General features: G+C 40.9%; 1 protein-coding gene across 1 annotated transcript in view; it reads right to left on the bottom strand.

The window, feature by feature from the left end:
• GNS (glucosamine (N-acetyl)-6-sulfatase) overlaps positions 1-22,147 on the bottom strand; it is a 28,960-nt gene extending 6,813 nt beyond the window's left edge. Inside the window, exons 1-13 of the mRNA XM_044678059.1 lie at positions 21,845-22,147; positions 18,762-18,821; positions 17,176-17,382; positions 15,111-15,176; positions 14,582-14,680; positions 11,397-11,564; positions 10,579-10,661; positions 9,676-9,794; positions 8,681-8,784; positions 3,217-3,318; positions 2,173-2,280; positions 1,909-2,019; positions 129-289 (exon numbers count right to left, since the gene is read on the bottom strand). Of these exons, the coding sequence (XP_044533994.1) occupies positions 129-289; positions 1,909-2,019; positions 2,173-2,280; positions 3,217-3,318; positions 8,681-8,784; positions 9,676-9,794; positions 10,579-10,661; positions 11,397-11,564; positions 14,582-14,680; positions 15,111-15,176; positions 17,176-17,382; positions 18,762-18,821; positions 21,845-22,045 (1,589 nt within the window). The 5' untranslated portion in view covers positions 22,046-22,147. The remainder of the gene's footprint in view (positions 1-128; positions 290-1,908; positions 2,020-2,172; positions 2,281-3,216; positions 3,319-8,680; positions 8,785-9,675; positions 9,795-10,578; positions 10,662-11,396; positions 11,565-14,581; positions 14,681-15,110; positions 15,177-17,175; positions 17,383-18,761; positions 18,822-21,844) is intronic.
• Between the last annotated feature and the right edge of the window lie 1,531 nt (positions 22,148-23,678).

Raw genomic sequence — 23,678 nt, 5'->3', positions numbered from 1 at the left:
CAGTTTATAATTTTTTGGATAGTTCCATTTGTGGCAAAAGTGGTGAACAACCAAGTGTCCCTTTGGTAGGCCACCATGCTTACCAAGGATTTATTTTATAATCAACTGCAAGAAGAAAAACAACTTACCCTGGATCAAAAACTCCTGGTGTACGGCATGTTGGTCCAGAACAAGACTGTAACATCATTAGTCGATAATTCATTTTCCCTAAGAAATCTGGATCTATTGTTTTAGCAATGTTGTCAATCTGATGTGGGTCAGCAGTCAGATTATAGACTTCTACAAATACCTATAAGATTAGAAAAGAGAGAATTTGAAAAAAAAATTTAAAGGTATTAAAAGTAGATCAGTCCTATTCACAAATAGAATAAATAGAAAATTACCAGAACTGTTCAGATAGGATGGCTTATCCTGGCTAATTTGGAGAAGACACTACTTTATGTGAATTATAATTATCAACATATTCAGGCTGATCATTTCTAAAATTACTCATAATGATGAAAAATAATACATGTATATTCAAAATTTGGAGTAAGGAAAAAAACAGAAATGAAAATCCCAGTTCCTCCAGCCTGAGGCTAACTAATGTTTGATGTCGTGGCAACTAAATCTATGTTGGCCTTCCTCAGCACTACCAGATTAAAGCAATAACCTGGGGCGGGTGACGTGCAAAATGTCTTCAGGTCCGTGGAGATGGGGAGGGGAGCAGCCCAGCCCCCATTAGTAATAGCTCTGGTGAATTCTGTGCTGGGGCGACAGTGTACGTTGCCCACAGAGAGGGCTCTGGGTTCCCCCACCACCACCTATGCGGGGGGGGGGGGGGGGGGGAGTCTCTGCTTACCAGGGAGCTCCCTGTCTGGCTTTTCATGCTCAGGCGGGATTGTGTTCACTCTACTTCGGACTGCCTTGTACAGGCACTGGTTAACATACTGTCTACCCCTATTGGGATGTAGCTGGAGAATCCATCAGGGTTATGTACTTAATCTAGACTGGATGGATCATCACTTCTCACCTTGCTATAGAATCACCCAATTTCTGTAGTAAATATTTTGTTCAGTTACTTTGCTCTCTGGCTGTGTGGTTTTCTTTCACATATCTTAAGAATGCAGCCTACGTGCAGCCAGCATAATTCCCAACAGGTCTGTAGACGGAACGACAGTCAAAAGGCGTGTGATGGCTACTGGCTGAAGCCCAACTTTATGTAGAAAGATGCCCCATCAATGTATGCCATGATAAAGAGCTCGAATCCTAGAGCAGCCTCTGACCCTGACTAGCACCACCAACCAATGGCTCTTCCAGGATTCGTACCAATTCCTGTCTGTCACAGAGATCATCCCTTCATCCCCAAGAATGGAGCTGAAGCCTGCCACCTTCGCCCTAATGATGGCACGACAATGATATCCTGGCAGGGAACAGTTCTAGAGTCAAACTCTGGGAGGTTTCAGCAGTTGGAGAAAAGGGTAGGGGATGGATCTGTGACTTCACGAGTGAAAGGGAACTCCCTGACGCATTAATTCTCTTCCCAATGCAAGCTGGCACCTTCTCCACATGCACATTTTAGAGAGCTACCTGGGGTGCCAAGAAGTTCGGAGACACACATGGACCACCTGGGTCTGAGGCTGGTTCTCTTTTGCATTCTGCTGTCACCACTCTGGAGGGGGCGGGGGGCTCGTTCCCTTAGAATGAGGTCTCCCCTCAGCTCCCAACAAGAATTAGGCTGGGGGCAGAAGACCTTGTCATGGAAAGCTCAGCTGCGGGCACCTCTCTGAAAGTCCATCTACGTGATCTTTCTGCTTATGCTATCACAGAGAGGTCCCCCAGGCTATCATCCTAGAGCAGATGCAGGGGGGACACTCAACAAACAATGCCCTGGCAAAAAGAAACTGGGCTTGTGGAGAAGCCTCTCACCTCCTGGTCATCAAATTCACAATACTGCAAGTTCCACGACTTTGACATCGTCCTCACGCAAGCATATGTGTTGTTATAAGCATCTTCACACACACAGTCTGGAAAACATTGCTGTCAGAAGATTAAAAATAAAAACAATGAAGACCATTCGTTCCAGTGACAAAGGCCCAACAGGCCGCACTCCTTCCCAAGGGGACCGGGAAATCAAAGGCTTCAGCAAGGGATGCTTTTGCACAGTGAGAGAAAACCAAGGTGACTGCTTACACTGACTCCAGGGCCTAAAGCAGGACAAGTTGGGTCGGTGGCATTATATCCTTCTCCTTGATATTCCACCAGGACATCCGATCTCCAAGTCAAATTACTGGCTCCTTTCTGAAAAGGAAACCGTTGTTTTCTGTTAAGGAATCAATGTCTATTGTGGAAAAGAAACACAAATCTACTTATCCAACTGCAGAAAATTACTTTTGGCTCCCACACTATTTGGTCTCAATTTCTAATGACTAAATTTGAAGTCATCTTTAGGAAAAAAGAAAACCATAAAACAAAAAAGACAACCCAAGCATTAAGGACTCACCACATGCTTGGCACAGTGCTATGTGACAGGGAAACCAGAACAAAAATGAAAAAGTCCCTGGAGAGTGCTGGAGAGCACAGCTATAGGAATGAGTCTTTAAAAAATCCATATACTGAGCTTTCTGGAGGGAGCTGAAAAGTCCAGTGGAGAGAGCTGCTGGGTGACCCTGGGCAAGTCTGCCTCAGTTTCTTCAACTATTTGGGGGGGGGGGGATGTGTGTGTGTGTGTGTGTGTGTATTTGAGAAAATAGCAGTACCTACTCACTGGGGCAGTTGTGAGGCTCAAATGAGGCAGTATTTGTCAAGTGATTTGTAAATATTACAGCACTATATAACCACCAGCTCTTGTATTCAGTGATTATAAACGCTACGCTCCTCTCGAGGCCTCTCTAACACTTGAGATAAAGAGAGTCTCCAAACTCGATGTCAATGGCTAGTTATGGCATGGAAGCTAAATACTGTCTAGAGACTTGGCAGTCTTCTTGTTGAAAGTCCAAACTGATAAAGTTCAGAAAAGTTCTTCTCCAGAAGGGTGGCCACCACTGGGTTCTGGAGTAAGTACCCATCCAGCTCTCATTAGTTAGGGGACACACCTGGCTTTAGAGCTTTTCTATTTGTTGTAAAGAGATGCAAGTTAAAATTATCTGTGCACTTTGACTATAATAACCTCTAGGAGAGAAAATGCAGGCAGGGAAAAAATGGGCTCCATCACTCTCATGGAAATGATAAACTTACCAAGAGGGGCAACAAGGATCTTCCATCCATTTGGGTCTTGTTCAAGTCATAGCCTGCGATGTCCAAAATAGTGGGACCCAAGTCAATGTTAGCAATGAGCATCTACAGGTATGAAAAGAGAAAATTTAAGGGTAGGACAAAGCTGGTTGTTTCCAAATGTTTGTTGACTGATTCACAAAAAGTACTCCTTGCACACTGCTTATATTATGCTTTTGTGCTAATTATTTTAAAAGAGGGGAGGGGATAAAAAGACGACTGCATAGAAATGTTATACAGCTCACTTTTTCCAAAAGTGATCATCTTGGAAGACTAACATTCTAAGGCCATCCTTGCTCACAATATTCCTAGAACCAACTTATGAGTGATAAGTTGGGGCAGGAAGGAAATATATTGCCAGTCAAAGCCATACTTTGTATGGATCCGGCATCAAATGCAGTTGGTTCCAAACTACATTGTTTTTTTTTTTTAAACCCTTACCTTCCGTCTTAGAGTCAATACTGTGTATTGGCTCCAAGGCAGAAGAGTGGTAAGGGTAGGCAATGGGGGTCAAGTTACTTGCCCAGGGACACACAGCTGGGAAGTGTCTGAGGCCAGATTTGAACCTAGGACCTCCCGTCTCTAGGCCTGGTTCTCAATCCACTGAGCTACCCAGCGCCCCATTTTTTTTAAAATTAATTATCTTTTTTTCTTTTTTAAAATTTTTAAACCCTAATATCTTTTATATATATATATATATAATTCTATATTAATTTTATTTGTTACAGGGCTAGGCAATGGGGGTCACATAGCTAGGAAGTGTCTGAGGCCAGATTTGAACCTAGGACCTCCTGTCTTTAGGCCTGCAAACTACATTGTTTTAAAACAAAAAATCTATAACTCTAAAAGGAAATATCTACCAGAATTAAGGCTACTGAAACGAATGTAACAGAAGATTTGAAGTGAACCAAAAATGAGTAAAGGAGTTCAAAAAATAGCTGAATTATAATTTCATTAGAATGTGTGCAAAAGCTTCATGAAGGAACAACACTCATTTGCACACATAAGCTTTGCTACTTCATTCTTAGTTCTTGCCCTAGCTAACTTTGTAAACTCTTCAAGAATATGAGCAAAGTTGTTAACAAATGTTAAATCAAAAAGAGCTTGATCAAAGTAAATAGATTATTCATCTCACAAAGGAAAGAATAGTTTTCTAACTCGAGGGAGAAGCCAGAGCTGTTGCTAGAAAATATGAGAGTTTGGGGGAAACATCTGGCTTCCCTATCACTTTTATTTTCTATATTTAAGGGAACAAAGGCAAAGACTTAAACAAAGACTACTGTTCTATTCGTCTATTTATCAGGCACAGATCCACCTAGGATCAAATTTTCACTCTGACAGCTGTAATGTTTTCTAGAACCAAAGTGATATTCTACCCTTGGAGCTCCATTTCATTGGTACAAATCCTAGCATAACTCAGAATGCACTGGAAATTAGTGTCTACTAGTCTGCACAAAACAAAAGGGAGATAATATTCAAGGCACCTGAGATCCTAAAAAATAATTTGAAAAAAACCCAGCAGCTTTAAGGGTTGGCAAACCTGATAGTTAATGACAAAAGTTCAGTTAGCATAGAGAAGTGAGAGTAGAAACAGAGTTTATCTCCTTTCCCTACTGGGCAATATCCCCAGGATTTAAGTTACCACAGTTCACCACTACCTTCTGCTTTTGCTTTTAAAAACAGCTTCAAGTTCTTTCGATTTTGTTTACTTTCATTCTTTTTTTTTTTAGACACACTCACAATGGTATCACTCAACAAGCATTAATAGCCAGTTTTCACATGTAAATCCCACACTTAGACAAGTAGAATAGTATATATACATGACAACTCTGTGAAATTAAATAGGGCATAACTTCATGCGATTTGAGGCAGGGAGAAGGAAGGGCAATGACTACTGAATTTAAGAGGCAAACCACAGAATTAGTCCCAATGTCCAATCAGTCTTTTTAGAAGGCCTCTAAGTGTTGCAGGAAGCAAGTTAAGATCTCAACAGTAATGGCTTTCTCTCAATGGAATCAGCAACACTAGTGTAGCTGAGCTACAAGTTCTTTCTGTGGGTATACTATTAAAAAAGGAAGAAATGGGAGAAGGGGAGGAAGGAGAAAAACAGGAAGATCTCCAGCAGATGGAGAACTTCTTGACTTTTTGCTCTGCCACCCCCATTCTCCCAGGGAGCTATGTAATCAAAGCTGACAAGTATCAATGGTGCAGAGTAAGAAAGCTGGGTGCTTGATATTTGATAAGACACTTTACGAAAAGGAGGCCTGGGAAATGGAAAGTCACAATTAAGCACATAAGAGTGTGCCAATTTGTTTACAACTTTTCTTAAATATAACTGGTTGGGCAGAAACTCATTAATGTATGCCAGGGGACAGCAAGGTGGTTCAGTGGATTGAGAGCCAGGCCCAGAGATGGAAGGTCCTGGGTTCAAATGTGATCTCAGACACTTCCTAGCTGTGTGACCCTGAGCAAATCTCTTAAGTCCCCATTGCCTGGCCTTTACTGCTGTCTTAGAACCAATACACAATGTTGAATCTAAAAAAAAAAAAGTATGCCAAATCAGACTACCAAAGAAACTGAACATCCCCCCCCCACCCCCTCTCCCGCATAACCACAATGGAAACAAATGGGGCACAAAGAGGCCAAGAGTAGGAGCCACGAGATCAGAGGATTCTGAACTACATGAGGTCGTAGGGATCACTCATGACTGGGTTTGGGTCTTAACTCTTTTATTTAGGAGCTAATGTTACCAATGTCAAATTGCTCATCCACATTTTGGGGGTGGGGGTGGGGGGAATCTAAATCACAGATGTTAGCTCCTCTACTACTAAGGTAAAGACCTCAAGGGCTGCTGCCTTTTTTGGTCATATTAAACTTGTAGCTTCATTCGAGTTTCATTTTAATAAATGTGTGAGAGAGAAAACTGCAAGGAGTGGGGACCAGGGAGACGAGGGGCCCTCCTGGATCCTGAGGACAGGAGCAGAGCACCTCCCATTGCTGCCCCTTCTCCCACTGGATTTAGAGACACAGGTAGATGGGGGTTAGGGGGTCTGCACTCTGTGAGCAGAACCCACTGTATTTTAATTAATAGCCTGAGAAAAACAAAGAGGAAATAAACCCCTCCAAACTCCAGAAAGTATGTGTGAAGTATGAATTTAACCATTTTCTACTGGTTAGGATAAGAAAAGGTTCTAAAGAAAAGGAAAATTTCCCCTCCATAAATCATGCATTGACAAATAGTTGGAAGAATGAGAAAACCCTAAGCGTTGAAGTACAGAGTTGAGGAAATAAAGGGTCTTGCAAAACTGAGACATGAGTGCAGCCCTATGGAAGTGGTTATTCTGAGAGAAAAAGAGTTCAATATTTGCTGAAGAAACAAGGAAATCGAGGGAATGGGAACAGGGCCACCTCGAGTTCCCAGATAGGGCCACTTCGTCCCTGCTGCTGAGAATTCAAGTGAATGGGGAAAGCAGGAAACGCATTTTTGTTTAACTCATCAGTGCCTTTCCCGTTTCAGGGCCTCATCTCTGCTGCATTTCCTCCTTGGAAGAGACCCTCTTGCCAAGGCCCCCAGCACCCCCCCTCAAGCTCTGCGGTACTTGGCCCATCAATCTTAAGGTCAGAGCTCTCCCCACCCAGCTCCCAAGGGAACTGCAGGCTGGAGGCCATTCAGCAAGCACGTGTGTGCATGTGTCAGACCTGTCAAACCTCATCCTGACCTCACGCTGCCACCAGTTAACATTGAACAATAAACCCTTACAAGAAGTCACTTGAGACAAGAGAAAGGACGTGGCTCCAGAGCACCTGGACTTGCAATGTGCCATCACGCACCAGAGCTCCTGCCCCAGCCCACCATGGCCCAAGGAGCCCCGCTGCTCTCTGGGCTGAGAGGGGGCCCTTTCCCCACCAGCACCGAGGAGGCCCTCACGGGGGCGGCCACACGGAGAGCCGGTGGGCAGTTCAGGCCTCCTGAGTGTCCCTTGACGGCTCGTCTTGGCCTCGGCAGTTGCTGGCGCCCAGGAAATTCTCACTCGATACCGCCAAATCCCAGCACAACTATCCAAGCTCTGTCCCATCCTCCCAGGCCTGCTGGGCAAATCGCGCCAGAACTGCCCAGGATCGAGGGACGCTGCGGCTTTGGGCCATGTGCAGGATTTCTAGGTGTCTCTCCCTCATGGGAGATGCCCAACTCTCACACTGGGAGCCACCCCAGAGAGCAGACTGCAAAGCTGCCCTTGTGCTTAGAAAGTATCCAAGGTGCAAGTCTTAGTTAATTCTGAAAAACTTGACTGAAGATCCTACCCAAGTTCACCAATGACCATTTTTTAACCCTCACCTTCCATCTTAGAATTATGCATTGGCTCCAAGGCAGAAGAATGGTAAGACCTAGGCAATGCGGTTAAGGGACATGCCCAGGGTCACACAGCTAGGAAGTGTCAGAGGCCATACTGGAAGCCAGGCCCTGGCTCTTTAGCCACTGAGCCACCCGGCTGCCCCGTCTTTACTTTTCAGCCTTCCTCATAAGTGGAACACGTTCTTCTCCCTTCTTCAAACTGCTCCCGCTAAAGGCTTAACTTGGGCGAGGCTGCCTCCAGGAAGCCTCCCTTCACCACATGGAAGACATGCTTAAAGGCTGGGGTCTGCTTCATTGCGCTGCGTCACCGACATTTATTTGCCTCAAAGAATTCTAGAATTCCTCCGATGTTGCCAGCTTAGGAGATCTGGTAAGAGGAGGAGTGCGCCTGGCCGAAGATCTCTCCCTGAGCCCCCTCCACCCTGCATGGCTGACACTCGCTGACGACAGAAGAGGCTGGCTGGGCCTCTAAGGCAATCAACCAAACTGTCCCTCAGGGAACGGCCCAGCCTGGAGAGCCGGAAGCGAAAGTCCCGATGTCCTATGGGCCTGCAGCAGTGACAAGCCGGATCTGTGCTTCCGTGGGGCAGCTCTGGTGGAGAGGGGCAGACACAGAGCCAGCGCTGCTGCCTCACACTCAGGCTGCTGCTTTGGAGTCCATTTGGGTCAAACTCTTTTGCTTCCTTTCAGCTTCACATCTTGGAATTACTAAGAGAAATTCCTGAAACAGTCAGAGGCTGTGAGCTATAGACTGCTCTACCACGTCAGCTACCAGGGAGGGCTGACCTGCAAAGCCCAGGTGGCTCATTTTCTGAGAATTCGTCTGCCTTTCCCCATCCAAAGAGCATGAGTGTGAGCTGGAAGATGCCACACTTGGAGGGGATGAGGCTTCAGCTAGGAAGACTCGCTGGGGAGCTCCCGAGAATGCTCAGGCTTAAGACAAAGTAAAACCTCTGAAGGGGGGAACAAAACGTGTCTACCATAAACATGGACTCTCGAAGACTCACTGCCTGTTTGTGCGGCAGGAGCTGTGGGGGAGGCTGCCAACATGACCCCCTTTTCTCATCTTCTCACCTGACTTGTCTGATTTGCTTTGATACCAGGCCCTCGAACCAGCAGCGGCACTTTGATGTCAAATTCATACAATTGTCGTTTGTCTATAGGCAAGGAGAACTGCCCTGAAACACAGAAACACACATGAAGATGGACTCCCCAACCAACTCAGCCTGCACTGGATGTCATCAATTTAGGAAAAAAGAAAGCGCCCCTCCTTCAATCTACTTTAGATCAATAGTGATTGATAGAAAGGGGATAAACTGAGTTTGGGTCTTCTGCATTAAACTGAACAGACATGTTCTCACTGCATTTTCATGGTAACAATAACAAGAGTTAACATTTATATAATGCTTACTCTGTGCCAGGTGCTTAATAGGTTTCCTCTCACTGAACCTCACCACAACTCTTATTTTACAGATTTGTTTTAGAGTTTGGTTAAGAAAACATAAATGATGGACACCCTAAATTCAAGTTTCACAGCATGGCCCATTTCCTTTATCCATCCAAATGGATGTCTCACATGCACACAACAGCAGCAAAGCAAGCCTCAGATAGTAGCTGTTCAAAGAGAAATCATTAGATGAACAGATTTGCCTCCTTTCTTCTGATCTATGGAAAAGTTCAAGCAGGGGAAGGGCTAAGAAGAGGAAAAGACAGAAGCTGATTCATGCTGATTCAGTATCAAGATTTTCTTATTTCAGTGATTCAACTCAAGTTTTATAGGAAGGGAGTTTCTGGTAAGATCTTCTTCCCCCTGAGCCTCCTGCTCAGAATGCCCTAAATTGCTAACTATCCTCTGAATGTCCTCTTCAAAGTTTCCCTTGACTAGTTCTACAAAGAACCCTTCTTCCTCAGAGTTGCTATGGCACTTAATATAATTAACTCTCATTGATTATTTCTTTATGTGTTTCTCTTATCTTTCTACCTTTAAAGGCAGAGCAGGCCTCTTTAGGGCTGGAGATTTGATCTAGCATCTTCACAATAATTAAATAAACACCAAAACAGCCCCTTACCGGTATGATAGCCATTGTCTGATGTATAAAAGATGAAGGTGTCATCTAGCTCCCCATTTAAGTCCAGTCTCTTTATCAATTTCTCTACTAAGTCATCCACTGACAGTAGAGTTTGCCACCTGAAATATGAAGATAATTAATGAGGTGAAATTTTTAGTTATTACCAATTTAAGTGTATCAATATTTTAACTAAAATTTTTAAAAGATTGCTGTTTTGTATGATTTTTCTAAATCAGTTAATCCTAATTTTAAATGCTTTGCTTGATTTCATAAGGTTTATTAGATCATGAATTTTTTAAATTTAAAACAGACTTTTTTCAATCAGATGGCCTCATTGCTTAGAAGGGGGGGGGTGTTAAAAGGATATAGATACATATTCAATAAAGCAGATGAACACAAAATTATAACATTCTGATTATGTTATATCATGCTATACTTGAAGACAGTCCTGGAATTTTAAAAAATTGGTATTCTTTACAGCCATCCTTCTGCTTGAGTTATCATAGAAAAATTCAAAATCCTAATGACAAACATTTTCTCCTGATATTGGATAAGGAGTCTCTACTACTTAGATTTTGTAATAAGTGGCTTTCCTTCAAGACAGGGACAAGTTTATCATTACTACATGGTTATGGTATATTACTCCTGACCTAGAAATCATAAAATTGACCATTTAACAAGTTCTATAGTCCCATAATTCTTCATCATCCCCGAGTCAGCCCAAGGAAGGGTTCAATAGCCAATTTGCCTGAACAGTGGACCATTTTCTGAGATGCCTTTAGTACCCATTGATGAGTTTTGACTGGATCATGCCCATCTGTCCCAGTACCACCCAGAGGAGCTTCAGTGGTTACTATGCAGGGAGTAATACTTTGGGAGTAGAGATAAAGTAGGAATGCCTACCTTTTCCTAAATGCTTCATCTAAAAACTGTATTGAAGAATTAGTCATTGGGGTCTTGGCTTGCCTAATTAGCCAATGCTTGTTCTAAAAGTAAGAAAAAGAGTTAACACCAAAGTGCCACTGATGGCAAACAATAGCAGAGAGCAGCAGGAATGTCAACAATTTTTGCATTTTAACCAAAGTTACAAACTCCTTGGACACTTCATTCAGGATCACTAGGGTGACTGCCCAAAAATGTTTTTTATTTTTAAAAAAATACTATTTATATTCTTCATAATAATCTTGAGTCGGATAGGAAATATTTTTCGGTGAAAAAGTACTACAACAAATAGCTGAAATTAAGTTTTTACTTATCCATAGCTTTGTCTTATTTGTGTTCATGTTCCCTTTACTTGATAGAAGGTCAGGAATTCATTTTGCCACATAATTAAGTTTAAGGAGCAGGTGAGTTGGCTAACTTGGGAATCTCTGGAGTCATCTTGGCCAACTTACTTCAAGGTAAGGGAGTAAACAGCATCAAAAGTATGACTCCTCTTCAGATGCCCACTCACTTCCCCTCTTTTCACCCTTCTGTCTCTTCTTCCTGTCTGCCTCCATCTCTTACCAACCAGACTCATATGCTCCCAGGAACAAAGCTAGCTCATTAGTGGCAGGCTGAGCAATCATTAACACCTGATCTAGGCTTCTGAACCAAATCCATCTACAACAGTTATTCTAACCTTCTAAGACCTAAAAGGAAAATAACTGTGTTAATAAATATGCTACAATCTCTGTTCAACAATGAATAGAATTTTAAGGAAAGCCCTGGTGAGCCCTCACCTTCCCATGGATGTTAAAGTTACTATTTCTGGGTGCGCTGACATTTTGAAAGCTCTTCTGATACTGAGGAGCAGCTATCCAAGGGGAATGAGGGGCTGGAGTAGAGATCATCATGAAGAAGGGCTCAGAGTTTGACTTGTAGTCCAGGAAATCCAGAGAGATGTTAGCCTGAAAAACAAAATGCGACATCTCTCAGGTTAATCATCTATCCACTGCACAAGCGTAGGATGAATAGTACTAGAAGAATTCAGAGACTATGGATAGTCCACAAATCTCACCTTCAAGGAGTTTAGCATCTAAAGGGCACACGCCTGGAAATAAAAGCATACTGTGGATACAATGAATCAACAAACACTTAGTAAGCAGCACCCACTATGTGCCAGGCACTCTGCTAAGTGCTAGACACACAAAGATGAAGGTGAGACAGTCTGTGTACCCTTGAGGAATTTCCATTCTATCTAAGGAGCAATATAAATCTGTGAATTCAAGGTAGTTGGGGGTGGAGAATTAAAAAAAAAACAACATTCACATAGATGATAGAAATTGAACTGAATCTTGAGAGAACCCCGAGATTGCAAGAAGCTGGAGTATAAAGAAAGAACATTCCAGGAACAGAGATGGAGCATCAAGTGTGGTTGGCAGTAAGTAGGCTGGTGTGGTTGGACCACAATGTGTGAAGGGGACTGACGTATAATCAGTGTGGAAAGGCAGGCTGCAGCCAGAGTGAAGAGCTTTGAAATTACTTACAGCGATGCCTACATTTTATATTATAGATAACAGTATATGGATTTTGGACCACGGGAGTGACCATGGTCAGACCCACAGTTCAGGAATATCATTCTGGCGACTGTATGAAGATAAGCTAGAGAGGTAAGAGACCTGAGGCTAGAAGACCAATTAGGAGACCAATACGACAATCTAGGCAAGAAGTATTGAGAGTCTGGATGAAGATGGTGACCATGCGTAAGGACAGGAGGTAGAATTTATGGAGATAGAGAGGTAAGACTTGCCAAAGGATTAGATATGGAAAATAAGGAAGAATGGAGAAGTATAAGATGCCTCAGAGGTTGCTCCCCTGGGTGAATGGTGGTGCTCTCAGAAGCATTAAAGAAAGTTAGGAAGAGAGGGTGCATTTATAGAAAAGACAAGTTAGGTTTTGAGCATATTGAATTTGAAATGCCTATGAGCCATCCAATTAGAAATGTCCAATAGGAACCTGAGGGACTAGAACAGAGAGCACTGGACTGGGTTTAGAAGTCAGTATAGAGATGCTAACTAAACCCATGAAAACTGATCAGGTAGTCTAGAGATAAGGGGGTTTATGACAAAGTTTTGGGACACATCAATAGTTAGTGGGTAAGTGTGATATAGTCTATTCTTTTTCTTTTTAAACCCTTACTGTCAATCTTGGAAATAATACTACGTATTGATTGCAAGATAGAAGAGCTAGAAAAACGGAATTAAGTGACTTGCCCAGAGTTACAAAGCTAGAGAGTGTCTGAGGCCAGATTTGAACCCCAGAACCTCCCATTTTGACCTGGCTCTCTATCCACTGAGTCACCTAGCTGTTCCCTGATGTGATTTATTCTTAAGTACTACCCAAACTCTCAATGTGAAAAGTGGAAGTTTGAAATAAAGTGGTATTCTTTCTGAAGTTTCCTTTTTTACAAAATGAAATGGCTGCCTCCAGTTTTCCAGGTTTTACTGACACATAGACATATATTTTGTCAATCACATGACAAAAGGGTAGAAAACAGGTTATGTTCTCCTTTACCAAGTAGATGTTACTTTTCCTGATCTTACTAGCTAGATGACTTTTCTTCCAATGTTTTGTACAACGTGATACAGTCCAAGATTTCTCTTCCTCCATCAAGTTGGGTCTAGGGGTAGAGAAGATTGGAAACATTTCATATTTTTGGGGTAAGTTAGAAGTCTCAAATGTAGTGGGTCACTGGATTGGACCCTTGATGGACTGGAGAACTTATGGCAATCTATGATTTCACTTTTGTAAGTATGACCATCACTAATTAAAACAAACTCCAATACAACTTACTAGTAGTTCATCATCATGACCTTGCGGTAACCTGGTGAGAAGTCTGGACTATGTCAAAGGCATAGGGGAAAAAAAAGGGGCTGAGGTATAGAAATGGAATGAAAGCTCAATAAAAAACAGGACACTATATCAGGCTCTATACCAGCAGTCCATAGAACCCCTGGGAGGCCCATAAACTAGTTTAAATATTTTGATAACTATTTCAATACATTTGGTTTACTTTGTCATCCCACGTATTTTATAATTAAAAAGCATTATTCTTAGAATAGATCTATACCAGTGATGGGCAAACTTTTTAAAGAGGGGGCCAAAGGAAAGGAAATGCTCATCTGTCAGTCTGTTTCTAAGGCAACTCTTTCGAAGTTTCATTGTATTGTATCCTACTCAGTATATTCATCAGATTAGGAATAATGTCAAGTGGCTGGATAGAACATTTCAGGTGTCTGCAGACCATAGTTTGCCCATCACTGATCTATACCGCCCCCCCCCCAAAAGGTAAAATACCTCCGACATAGAAAGTGAAATGAATTATTTTAATACCTTAAGAAGGAATCTAACCTTCTTTAGAAAAAGTTCATGGATTGGTCACAGCCATCCTCAAAATTGCTGAAGAAACTGGCATATGAATGCAACAATTACTGTATAAGGAGTTAGGAATATGAAGAATTTAGAGAAAATAAGGCAAAATTTATTAGGTAAGACAGCAGGGGTAAACATATCTGATAAGGACAAGGATATGAGGATTAAAGATTATATGGAAGTCAGGTTGGTACACCATCGTTCTTTCCAACAATGAATATGCCACAAAAGTATAAAGTTACCTATACCATCACCATCATCACCAATAATTCTGCTTAATTATTTTAGAGGAAGTGTCTATTGCATCAAAACAATTTTTTTTTTAAATTTAAAAGAATTCAGAACCAGAATTCTGAATGCAATAATTTTGGCTAAGATAGAAAGCTCTTTTTACATTTTAAAATACTAAAAGAGGCTTTACATTTCCTCTAGAAGTCTCATTTATACATTAGAAAAAAAATTATTATAGCTAGAATATTATTTGTCCTGAGTTACCAACAGAGTTCTGAATCATGGACAACAGCTACAATGGGGAATAAGTGAAATGTCTCACCAACACATCTGTCAGGTAGTCCAGACTATAGTTTTCACCGTGCCTCCATGCCTTTCCATTGACTGAAAGAGTATAATTGTAGTACTTTGAATTCTTCTCCTGGGAAAGGGTCAAAAACAATAACAAAATTTTGTTGTGGGATTTGCAAAGAAATAAAAAGCCTTCTGAAACTAAGCTGGAAAATTATTATTACTGGTTAAAAGGATAGGCAATTACTCAAGTCAATACTGTAGGTATATTTTTGAAATTGTTATTCATAGAGTCATTCTTGATGTTTTAGAGAAATAAATCCTGAAAAGAAAAAGACTGATTTTTGGACAGGATTAGGGGAGAACAGGACAATTGGGAAAGAAATATAGATAACGGGAACATAGAGGCAACCAATCATGCGAAAAGTTAGCCTATGCCCCAGCAAAATAAAAATAAATCTAGAGACATAGGAATACAATTACAAAATTTCTTAAAAGACATTTTGGAGATATTTCTCCTTGTAGGGTAATTTAGGATTGTGACTATTCAAGTTACTTACCAATGCATACCAGTAACTCCACCCTGGAGGCACATGCTCCACTCCACCAGCATCCTGGGCTCCATACTAAAAAGAAAACAGAAAAATTAAGAGAGCACTCAGTTATAAATAACTACCAAAAATAAGTACTTGGAAAAAAAAAAGTGAAGGAGCAGGGCAGTTAAGTAGCACAGTGGTTAGAGCACCAGGCCTGGAGTTGGGAGAACCTGGATTCAAATCTAGCCTCAGATATTCCCTAGGTATTGTGTAAATGGAATTAGCTCATCCTCATTCATTGTTAGACTCTAGCCATCAGAAATAATGTCACCCCACCCAACTTAGTGGGGAGGGGAAGATCAGTTACCCACGTGTAACAAATCAAGAACAAGGGGCAGTCCAAAACAGTGTTGAGGCTGCCATTTGTCCACTTGAAATTGAAAGTGGATGCAGGAAGTGAGGAAAGCTGCTGTCTTTTAAATATGATGGTAACTTCCTGTGGTGGCAGTTGGTGCTTTGAACTTGGTGCTGAAGGATCTCTGGAGAGACCTCAAACCGCTTCCCTCTGAATTGTCACATGGGTAAGTTAGGCTGACTTCCTTTCTCCTCCTTTGGTGTTTCTGGAGTCTCTACCCTCAAGGAGGCCTCTCTTGCCTCTCTAATTGTAAAAGGCCTTGTGGCTAGTAGCCTTGTTTAATTAACCTCTGTGCTCCCCTGCTGGGGCCTCTAAATTCTCATCTGGTCCAGACCTCTGGTCCAGGCCAGAGTCTCTCTCTCTCTCTCTATTTCCCTACCTTCAACCTTCCTAATTGTAAATAAACTTCCATAAAAGCCATCCTGACTTGGGTCTATTTTAATTTGGAATCGAGTTGATCAGATTCCTGGCGACCATACCTTAAATATCTAGTTTCTCCTCTTAACAGTATGTGACCCCAAGGTAAGTCAATAACCTCTATTTGCTTGTCTTAAGCACTGTTACTAAGACAGAAGATAAGGGTTTTAAAAAAAGAAAAAATAAGTATTTGGCACTCAACAAGTAACCCAAGAAAATTTAGTCCTATTACAAACAATATCTACATGACTTCATCTGCAGAGCCACCTAAAGGATGTGTGGAGCCTATCATTCAAGCATATGGACAATTAGTCATTACTTCAGTTGTCCCTAATTAGATAAAAATGATGGTATAATTAATTTCTTTATGCTAAATTTTTATGTAAAAGTGATAAGATTGCCAAAAACTGTATTAGAAATTTAAACAGTTTTCACCTAAGACAAGTTTTGGTACAATAGAGTTTAGAACTAGAAATAGAATCTTCACACCCTTAAAGATTTTCTACCTACCATGGGCCAATTATAATTAGGATGGATAAAGGAATATCTTTCCTTCTCTAACTTTCCACTTGTGACTTAGCTCTAATACCTCCCCAAATACCCTTTCTTCTCCATATCCTATATCTCGATCTAGTCTTCAGGCTAAAAGTTAAAATGGGTTAGAAAAAACTAGTTCGAGGGTGACCCTGAAAGTCGAGTCAAATTATGGGAAAATTAAATGCTTTCCAAACTAGGCTCAACTTGATACAAAAAGTCTTTTAATAGCTTAGTTGTCTTAAGCTTCAAAAGTCTAGGTGACTAGTTTATCACATGCTTATGTTTGGCCCAGATTTTTAGAAGAACAATGTTATCTAGCTGGCTTAAGTTAATTTCACAGTTTAGAATAAGTTAAAAATAGCACAATCCTAACAGTATATGAGTATGGGAAAAGAAAAGGGAAATGGAACCAGAGAGAACAAGGAGAAAAGAGACTGATATAGCTAGCAGTCACGCCCTCATACAATCTGTGGCGGTGAGGGGCAGGTGGTCATGAGGGAAAGAGAGGGGGTGTCCAGAAGTCACTTCAGAGTCAGGTTTTCTAGTGGGGAAAAAAGTTTCAAAGAATATATGGAGAAATAGAAGCAACTATAAAGAGAAAGAAAGAACTTACTAGATCTTGTGTTTCTATGGCAAGTAGGTAAATGCTTGTTTAGGGTTAGACATCAGAAACTATGGAGGTTACAGTACATCCTATGACAACATACTAATATTCCATACCTCATTTAAGTACTTCCCAGCAAAAAATGTCTGATAGCCACACATGGACCTGAGGATTGCTGGGAAGGTGCTTGGTTCTTGAATCTTCTGCCATAGCTTACTGCTACAGTTTCCTTCCAAAGTGTTGTTAACAACATGATGATTGTGCGGGTATTTCCCTGTCAGAATGCTGGCTCTGCTGGGGCAGCAGAGGGGGCTTGGAACATACTACAGAGAGAAGAGAAAAGATCAAATCAAAGAAGGAGATTTCACTCTGAAGCTATATCAGTGTAGCATATTTTTAAAAAGGATAATCTTTCAATAATAAGGTACTTCAGAATCACTCTAATTACTAAGCTGAGGAAAATAAAGTAGATGGCCCTTTCACTAAATTTTCTACTACTGTCCAAGAAACTACAATTTTAAGTAAAAGGAAAAAAATGAATAGACGATCATATTTGTAGCTCTACACAGGATCTAGGAGAAACTAAGTCAAAGAAAGCATCCTGAATTCAAAATTTCAAAATTCATTTGAAATAACAATATAAAAAACTTACATGCAAACTATAAATTGTGCACATACTTGCTTAATTGCAGTTCCCCCCCCCCCCAGAAATTATGATTTATGGTCCCATTCTTATATACAATGGTCAAAGATTTTTATTCAAAATTTCCTTCTAAATATTCACTTAAGGGACACCAATGCTTCCCCATCCCCTGAGATATGCAAAATATCAATCAGAATAGAATATAGGGAAGTTGGTTTTTGATGTTTCTACTTCTAGACAAAAATGAGCTTTTACCAGGCCTAGCTCTTAGAAAACTGAGATTTTAGAATGTTTAGAAGATAATTCTTCGTTATATGATCAAGGAGACCATTCCTAAAAACAATGCTCAGTACCTAAGGCCAATTTAATTTTAAAGGAATAGGATAAGTATCACAACTAAGTGAAAGATTTGTTTTTCCAAACCAAAAAATAAGTTAACTAATTTGACACAGAAGTAGCTAGGTCACTTGTTTACTAGGCAGATGAGAAGCTACAACTATAAAAGACACAAATTCAACAAGCAATGGAAATTTCTTGTAAAGTCTGCCAGAATGGTTTTCTAGTGGAAGAACAGAAAATCCCATCATTGAACAAGCCAAGAAGATGATTCAGATGCCAGTTGCCTAAGGTAGGACAGTTGAAGGTACATGAAATGACAAATGCAGGAAATGAAAAGTCTAGAATTTTATTTTGTTTGAAAGAGAGAGGTTAGTTTAACAGCATTACTAGATTAAGGAACAGGAAAATGCTACATTGTAACAACCTCAAATTTAGTTAGATCTTCAAGAAAATCAGGTCAATATCCAATTTACACTTTATTTTTGGGTTGTGCACTTTAATAAGGGATTTAGAAGATACAGTTTTATCCAGTCAGTAAAACTTTTCAAACCTAGAGTCACTAACAAAATACAATACCATTGTTCTAACAACTATGACTAGATCCAATATTTAAGTGAGTAAATGAACAAAAACCGTCCTCCTCTCTCAATGAGGGCACAGCAAAATAAAAAAATTTTTCTTTTAGTTAAAAAGAAAAATGAAATTAGCTTCAAAACTTACAGCACTAGAGAAACTCATTCCCATGTCTGCAATGAGGGCCTTGGTTTTCTTCAGTGGTGTCTATAAGAGAAAAAATTATTCATTAAAGATCCTTTCAACATAAGCTTTTAAATTAAATTTAAAAAGAGCTCTTTATATTTATTTCTTTGAGACTATGTTTTTTGTACTCATTTTCTTCTAATATCCCATTGTAAATATCACAAAATTCTGGAGAAATGTTACCCAAGCAAGACTGGTTATGGTCCAGATTGCACCAAGAGTGGATTGCGCCAAGAGCTAGTAAAAATGTAAAAAAGTCAAGCTTCATTGGCAGTGACAGTCCCAGTTCTACAATGCCAATAGTTTTGGTACTCCTGACAGATTCCTGCCATTTTGCAGTTTGGCTCTGGATCCAAGACTAAACCAATTGCCTTCTTCCCACACTATCAGGAAACAATGTGAATGTGCTGGACCCTATTATCCGTAAACTCCTCAATCTGAATTTAGCATAACTTTAACAGAGGAACAAAGGGGGGAGGGGGGGGAAGGCACTGGAATTATACTTAAAAGATGACTATAGTGTCCGTCCATACCAAGACCATGATGCTGATAGAGATAGAGAAGCATGGAAGACATAATGAATTGATGCAAAATCATGTTAAATAGAATCTGGAAAACAATACACACAAACTACAGCAATATAAATGGAAAAAATAAAGACATATGAAAATTACTGCTGTGAAATAATAATTTGATTGAATAGACTCTTGGGGAATCCAGAAGTAATTCTCCTTTACTGTCCAATGATGAGACTAAAAGTCAGTGGAAACCCTCCACAAGCAAAGTGTCATACACTGCAGAGGGTAACCTGTCCAGAAAAATACCCAGAAAAAAAGGGAGGGAAATGGTGAAAGAACAGAGTATGAAGGTATAAGCAAGAAGTCTGAATTTTAGTGTAAAGGTCAAATTCTAGTTTTAAGAGGTGATCATGGATTATATGATAAACCTTTAAAAAATAAAAGTTTGTAAAACTCTTTTACATGTTATAATCTCAATGGTCCTAATAACTCTGTGAGAAAGCATGCCTATTTTCCTGAGAATCAGAGAGCTAGAATGATAAATGTTGGTGGAACTTAAAGAATGACAGCCAAAAAAAGTAACTCTCAAACAGAAATTCTAATAGGTTTCCACTGTATATGCTCAGAGAAAAATGAAAGAAACTGTTTCCTAATTAAAAGTCAGGTCTTGTTTGGGGCAGGGAGGGGGAGTAAGGGTAAGAAAACTAAGGGATTACAGAGTGTATGACTACTGTAACTACAGTAGTACTAAGTATGGCACAAAAATATTTTTAGCATGAAAAGCCTATAATATTTTCATACATCTAGAATGAAATAGAAAATAAAAGGAAACCTGAAAGGATGGTAAAGGGTGTCAATGTCAGTTAAAAGGAACTGGAGTTAAGTTAAAGACTTAAGGAGTAGTATGTGATGGCTGCCTTCAAGTATTTGAGAGGGATTAGATTTGTGCTGCTCAGCTCCTTAGAGTAGAACCTGGAGCACCAGGTGTGAGTTGTAGAAGCAGAGATTTATAATTAGAGCTATCCAAAAGTACAATGGCCTGCCGTGGTAGACTTCCCAGAGGCCTTCATGCAAAGGCCAAACCACCACTTATTAGTTAAGTTTTAGAGGAAATTCTTGCTCAGAACTCAAGTAGAGGTTGTATTAGCTGGCCTGCCAGGTCTCTTCAAATTCTGGGATAATGTTAAACAACAATAATATAAGCTTAGTAAAAGCAGTGGGTTCTAATCCTATTTTTGGGAATGTGGGCAATTCATCATTTCTCTATACTTTATTTCCTTTGTCAAAGGAAGACATCGGGGTAGATAGACGATTTCCAAAAGTTTAAAATCTTACTATAAACCAGCAAAAAAAGTATTCTGAGAAATAAGAAGCCTTCAATAATATTAATGGGAATGCCTGGCCAGGGCCCAGCACTATTAAGTTCTCAGTAAAACTGGATAATTAGTTTTTACTGGGAGAGAAGAGGACAGCAGCTAGGGTGGTGAAGGGGAAAAAGTGATGGACAATTTTGAATTCTATCTTACATAACTCTTTACAATTATTTTATCCTCACAACCGCCAAGGAGATAGGTCCTATAGTTATGTCCATTTTACAGATAAGGAAACTAAAATAGACAAATGCTCAGGAACACCTCTGACACTTTCTAGCTACCTGATCTTGGTCAAGTGGTTTTGCCTTGATTTCCTCAAATATAAAATGTAGATAATAACATGAAGTTGCCAGGGTTGTGAGCATCAAATGAAATATTTATAAATCACTTTGCAAATACTAAAGCACTATATAAATACTTGCTGCTATTATTATTGCTAAATCCAACAAGTCTTCTCCTGAGACTACATAGTCTAATTATACTTCCCTATTTAATAAACATCTGACACAAACATCAAGGCCAAAGAGTGGGATGACACAGACAATGACTGGTGAATAAAAGATAGGAAAAGTTTTTTTTTTTTTAACTAAAAAAAAAAAAAAAAAAACAACCAAAAAACCCTCTTACCTTCCATTTTAGGATCAATACTGTGTCTTAATTCCAAGGGGGTCACATAGTTAGAAAGTATTTGAAACCACATTTGAACGTAGGACCTCCTATCTCTAGGCCTGGCTCTCAATCTAAAGAGCCACTTAGTTGCCCCCAGAAAATAAGTTTAAAAAAAAAATCAAAGCAAGAGCACAGCTACCGCCCGACCAGCACCTGCTTCTCTAAAGCTCATCAGATTAACTTCTTCCCTGGGAAGCACTTTGCTTACCAGTCACCCTTGGAAAACATGAACTCAGTCCCCGCAGCTGTTGCTGCAAAGGCAGAACCAGCGGAATTTAGATTTGGATCAAGGAGGAGAGGAGATGCCAGTGGCTATAAGGATGCTGAGATGGAGGCGGCCCGGGGTGGAAGAGATGCTCAGGCCTAGGGAGAAGGGGCGGGGAGGCTTCTCCGCTCGCGCCCGGGGCTACACCGACCCTTCCAGTCCGGGGCCAGGGAGAGGTTTGGGGAGCTCCAGGGTGAGAGGTGTGCGGGGGACAGTTACCATGCCTCCGAGCAGGTCATCCTGGTCGTCGGTGAGAATCAGGACCACATTGGGCCTCCGGGAGCCCGCCGCTTCGGAAACCTGCAGCCAGCCGCACAGACATGAGCCCAGCAACAGCAGCCACAACCCTAGCGGGGTCGGGCTCCGGAGGAAGCAGCCCCGCCGAAGGCGGCCTGAGGCATGAGCAGCCACGAGCGGCATCGCCGGGGCTAGCTGGAGAGAAGTAAGAGGGATTGGGAGGTGAAGATTCGGGGGCAGACCCCTGCCGAGAAGCCACAGAGAAAGAGAAAGAAAGACGCTGCAACTCAGTCTCAGCTCAGCGCAGGCGTTTTCTCCTCTAGCATAGTCACGTGAGGCGCGGGAGGCGGTTCCCACGAGACAATCATGTGACCCACGGAGCGCGTGCTCGCGGGGTAAAGAGCGCCTGCGCCCTGTAGTAGGGAGGAGGGAGGAAGGAGGAATCCTGAAAGCAAGGTTGAAAGGGAGGGGAGCAAAGCCTGAAAATGAAGCTCAGACGGAGGCAGGAGAGGGCGCCCTGGAATTGTGGAGATGATGTTCGACCTAGAATGAGAACTGCATGGTTGCAAATCCTGTTGAAGACATTTATGACTAGACATGATTCTTAATCTCGCAGCCTCAGGTTCCCTATCTGTTAAATGGGAATAATAGCACCTCCCATGACGTTTTTGGGAGGTTCAAATAAAATGATTTATATTGAATGCTTTGCAAACCCCGAAGGATTGTTCAAGAGCTGTTATTTTGGGGAAGTAGAAAGGGATTGGGAAGAAGGGAAGTGGGACTTAGTTTTTTGATACCGCATCAGACTCCAAAGGGGAGAGAGTTAAAAAGTCACTAAGATTAAGTTCAAAACAAAACAAAAAATTAATAATAATAATGGGGGGCGAGGGGGTAACATATAAGTGGGAAAGGAGCAAATATCTCCAAGAATTGTTGCAAAATCATTTTATCCTAGAGTAAGAATTAGGGGGTCATGTGTGTCAGCAGAGCCTTGTGTTTGAGTGTTAGCTCTTCCACTAATTAGTTGACTAACCTAGTCATTGATCTCTTTGGCCTAGAACATCTGTAAAACTGAGATAATGCACCTTACATTATCTATCTCACATAATTGTTGTGAATAAAGTGTTTTGTAAATCTTCAAGGCTGTAGAAAAATAATTGAAATATTGGGATAGGCCTTAAAAATTTTTGCTCTGACAATGCTAGGAAATCTAGCCCAAATATTCCTGCAATATAAGCACTCTGAACCAAGAATTGAAAATTTGCAATTTTTCATATCTCAGATTAAATAGGCCTACTCGCAGAAACTTTAAATACTGTTAATTGTGCCTTTAAGAAACCATAAAGAATCTTGATAGACTGACATTGGTCATCTTTTTTAATTACATTTTTTTCAGTCTGCAAAAGTCTGCCTTCTCCCTCCCAATTTTCTTTTCCTTCAATTGAGAAAAACAAAATCTTGATCACAAATATTTATAGTTAAGCAAAATAAATTCCTGTGTTGGCACTCTCCAAAAAAAGATGTATCTGTGAAAGGGAATTTTTATTCCCTTTGTCTATTTTAAACTAACCAATCAAGAACTCAAAGTATCCCTACTTAACACTTAGTCACTAACAAAGAAAGTTCATGCCCTAACAGACATAAGCACTACCCCCCACCACCTCCCCTACCCCAGTGCTAGGCAAATTGAAAGGCTGTGATTGAGTCCTGAAATGTGCTGAGGAGAATTGATGGTTGGAGAAAACTGTATATAAGTGGGATCGTGAGAGAGATTCAGGGTCTTCATTCTTGGATTCTTGGCTCTTAAGTTTTGGCA

The sequence above is a fragment of the Gracilinanus agilis genome, chromosome 5 (assembly GCF_016433145.1).
Source record: "Gracilinanus agilis isolate LMUSP501 chromosome 5, AgileGrace, whole genome shotgun sequence".
NCBI lineage: Eukaryota > Metazoa > Chordata > Mammalia > Didelphimorphia > Didelphidae > Gracilinanus > Gracilinanus agilis.
This window is presented reverse-complemented; position numbering and strand designations above follow the sequence as displayed.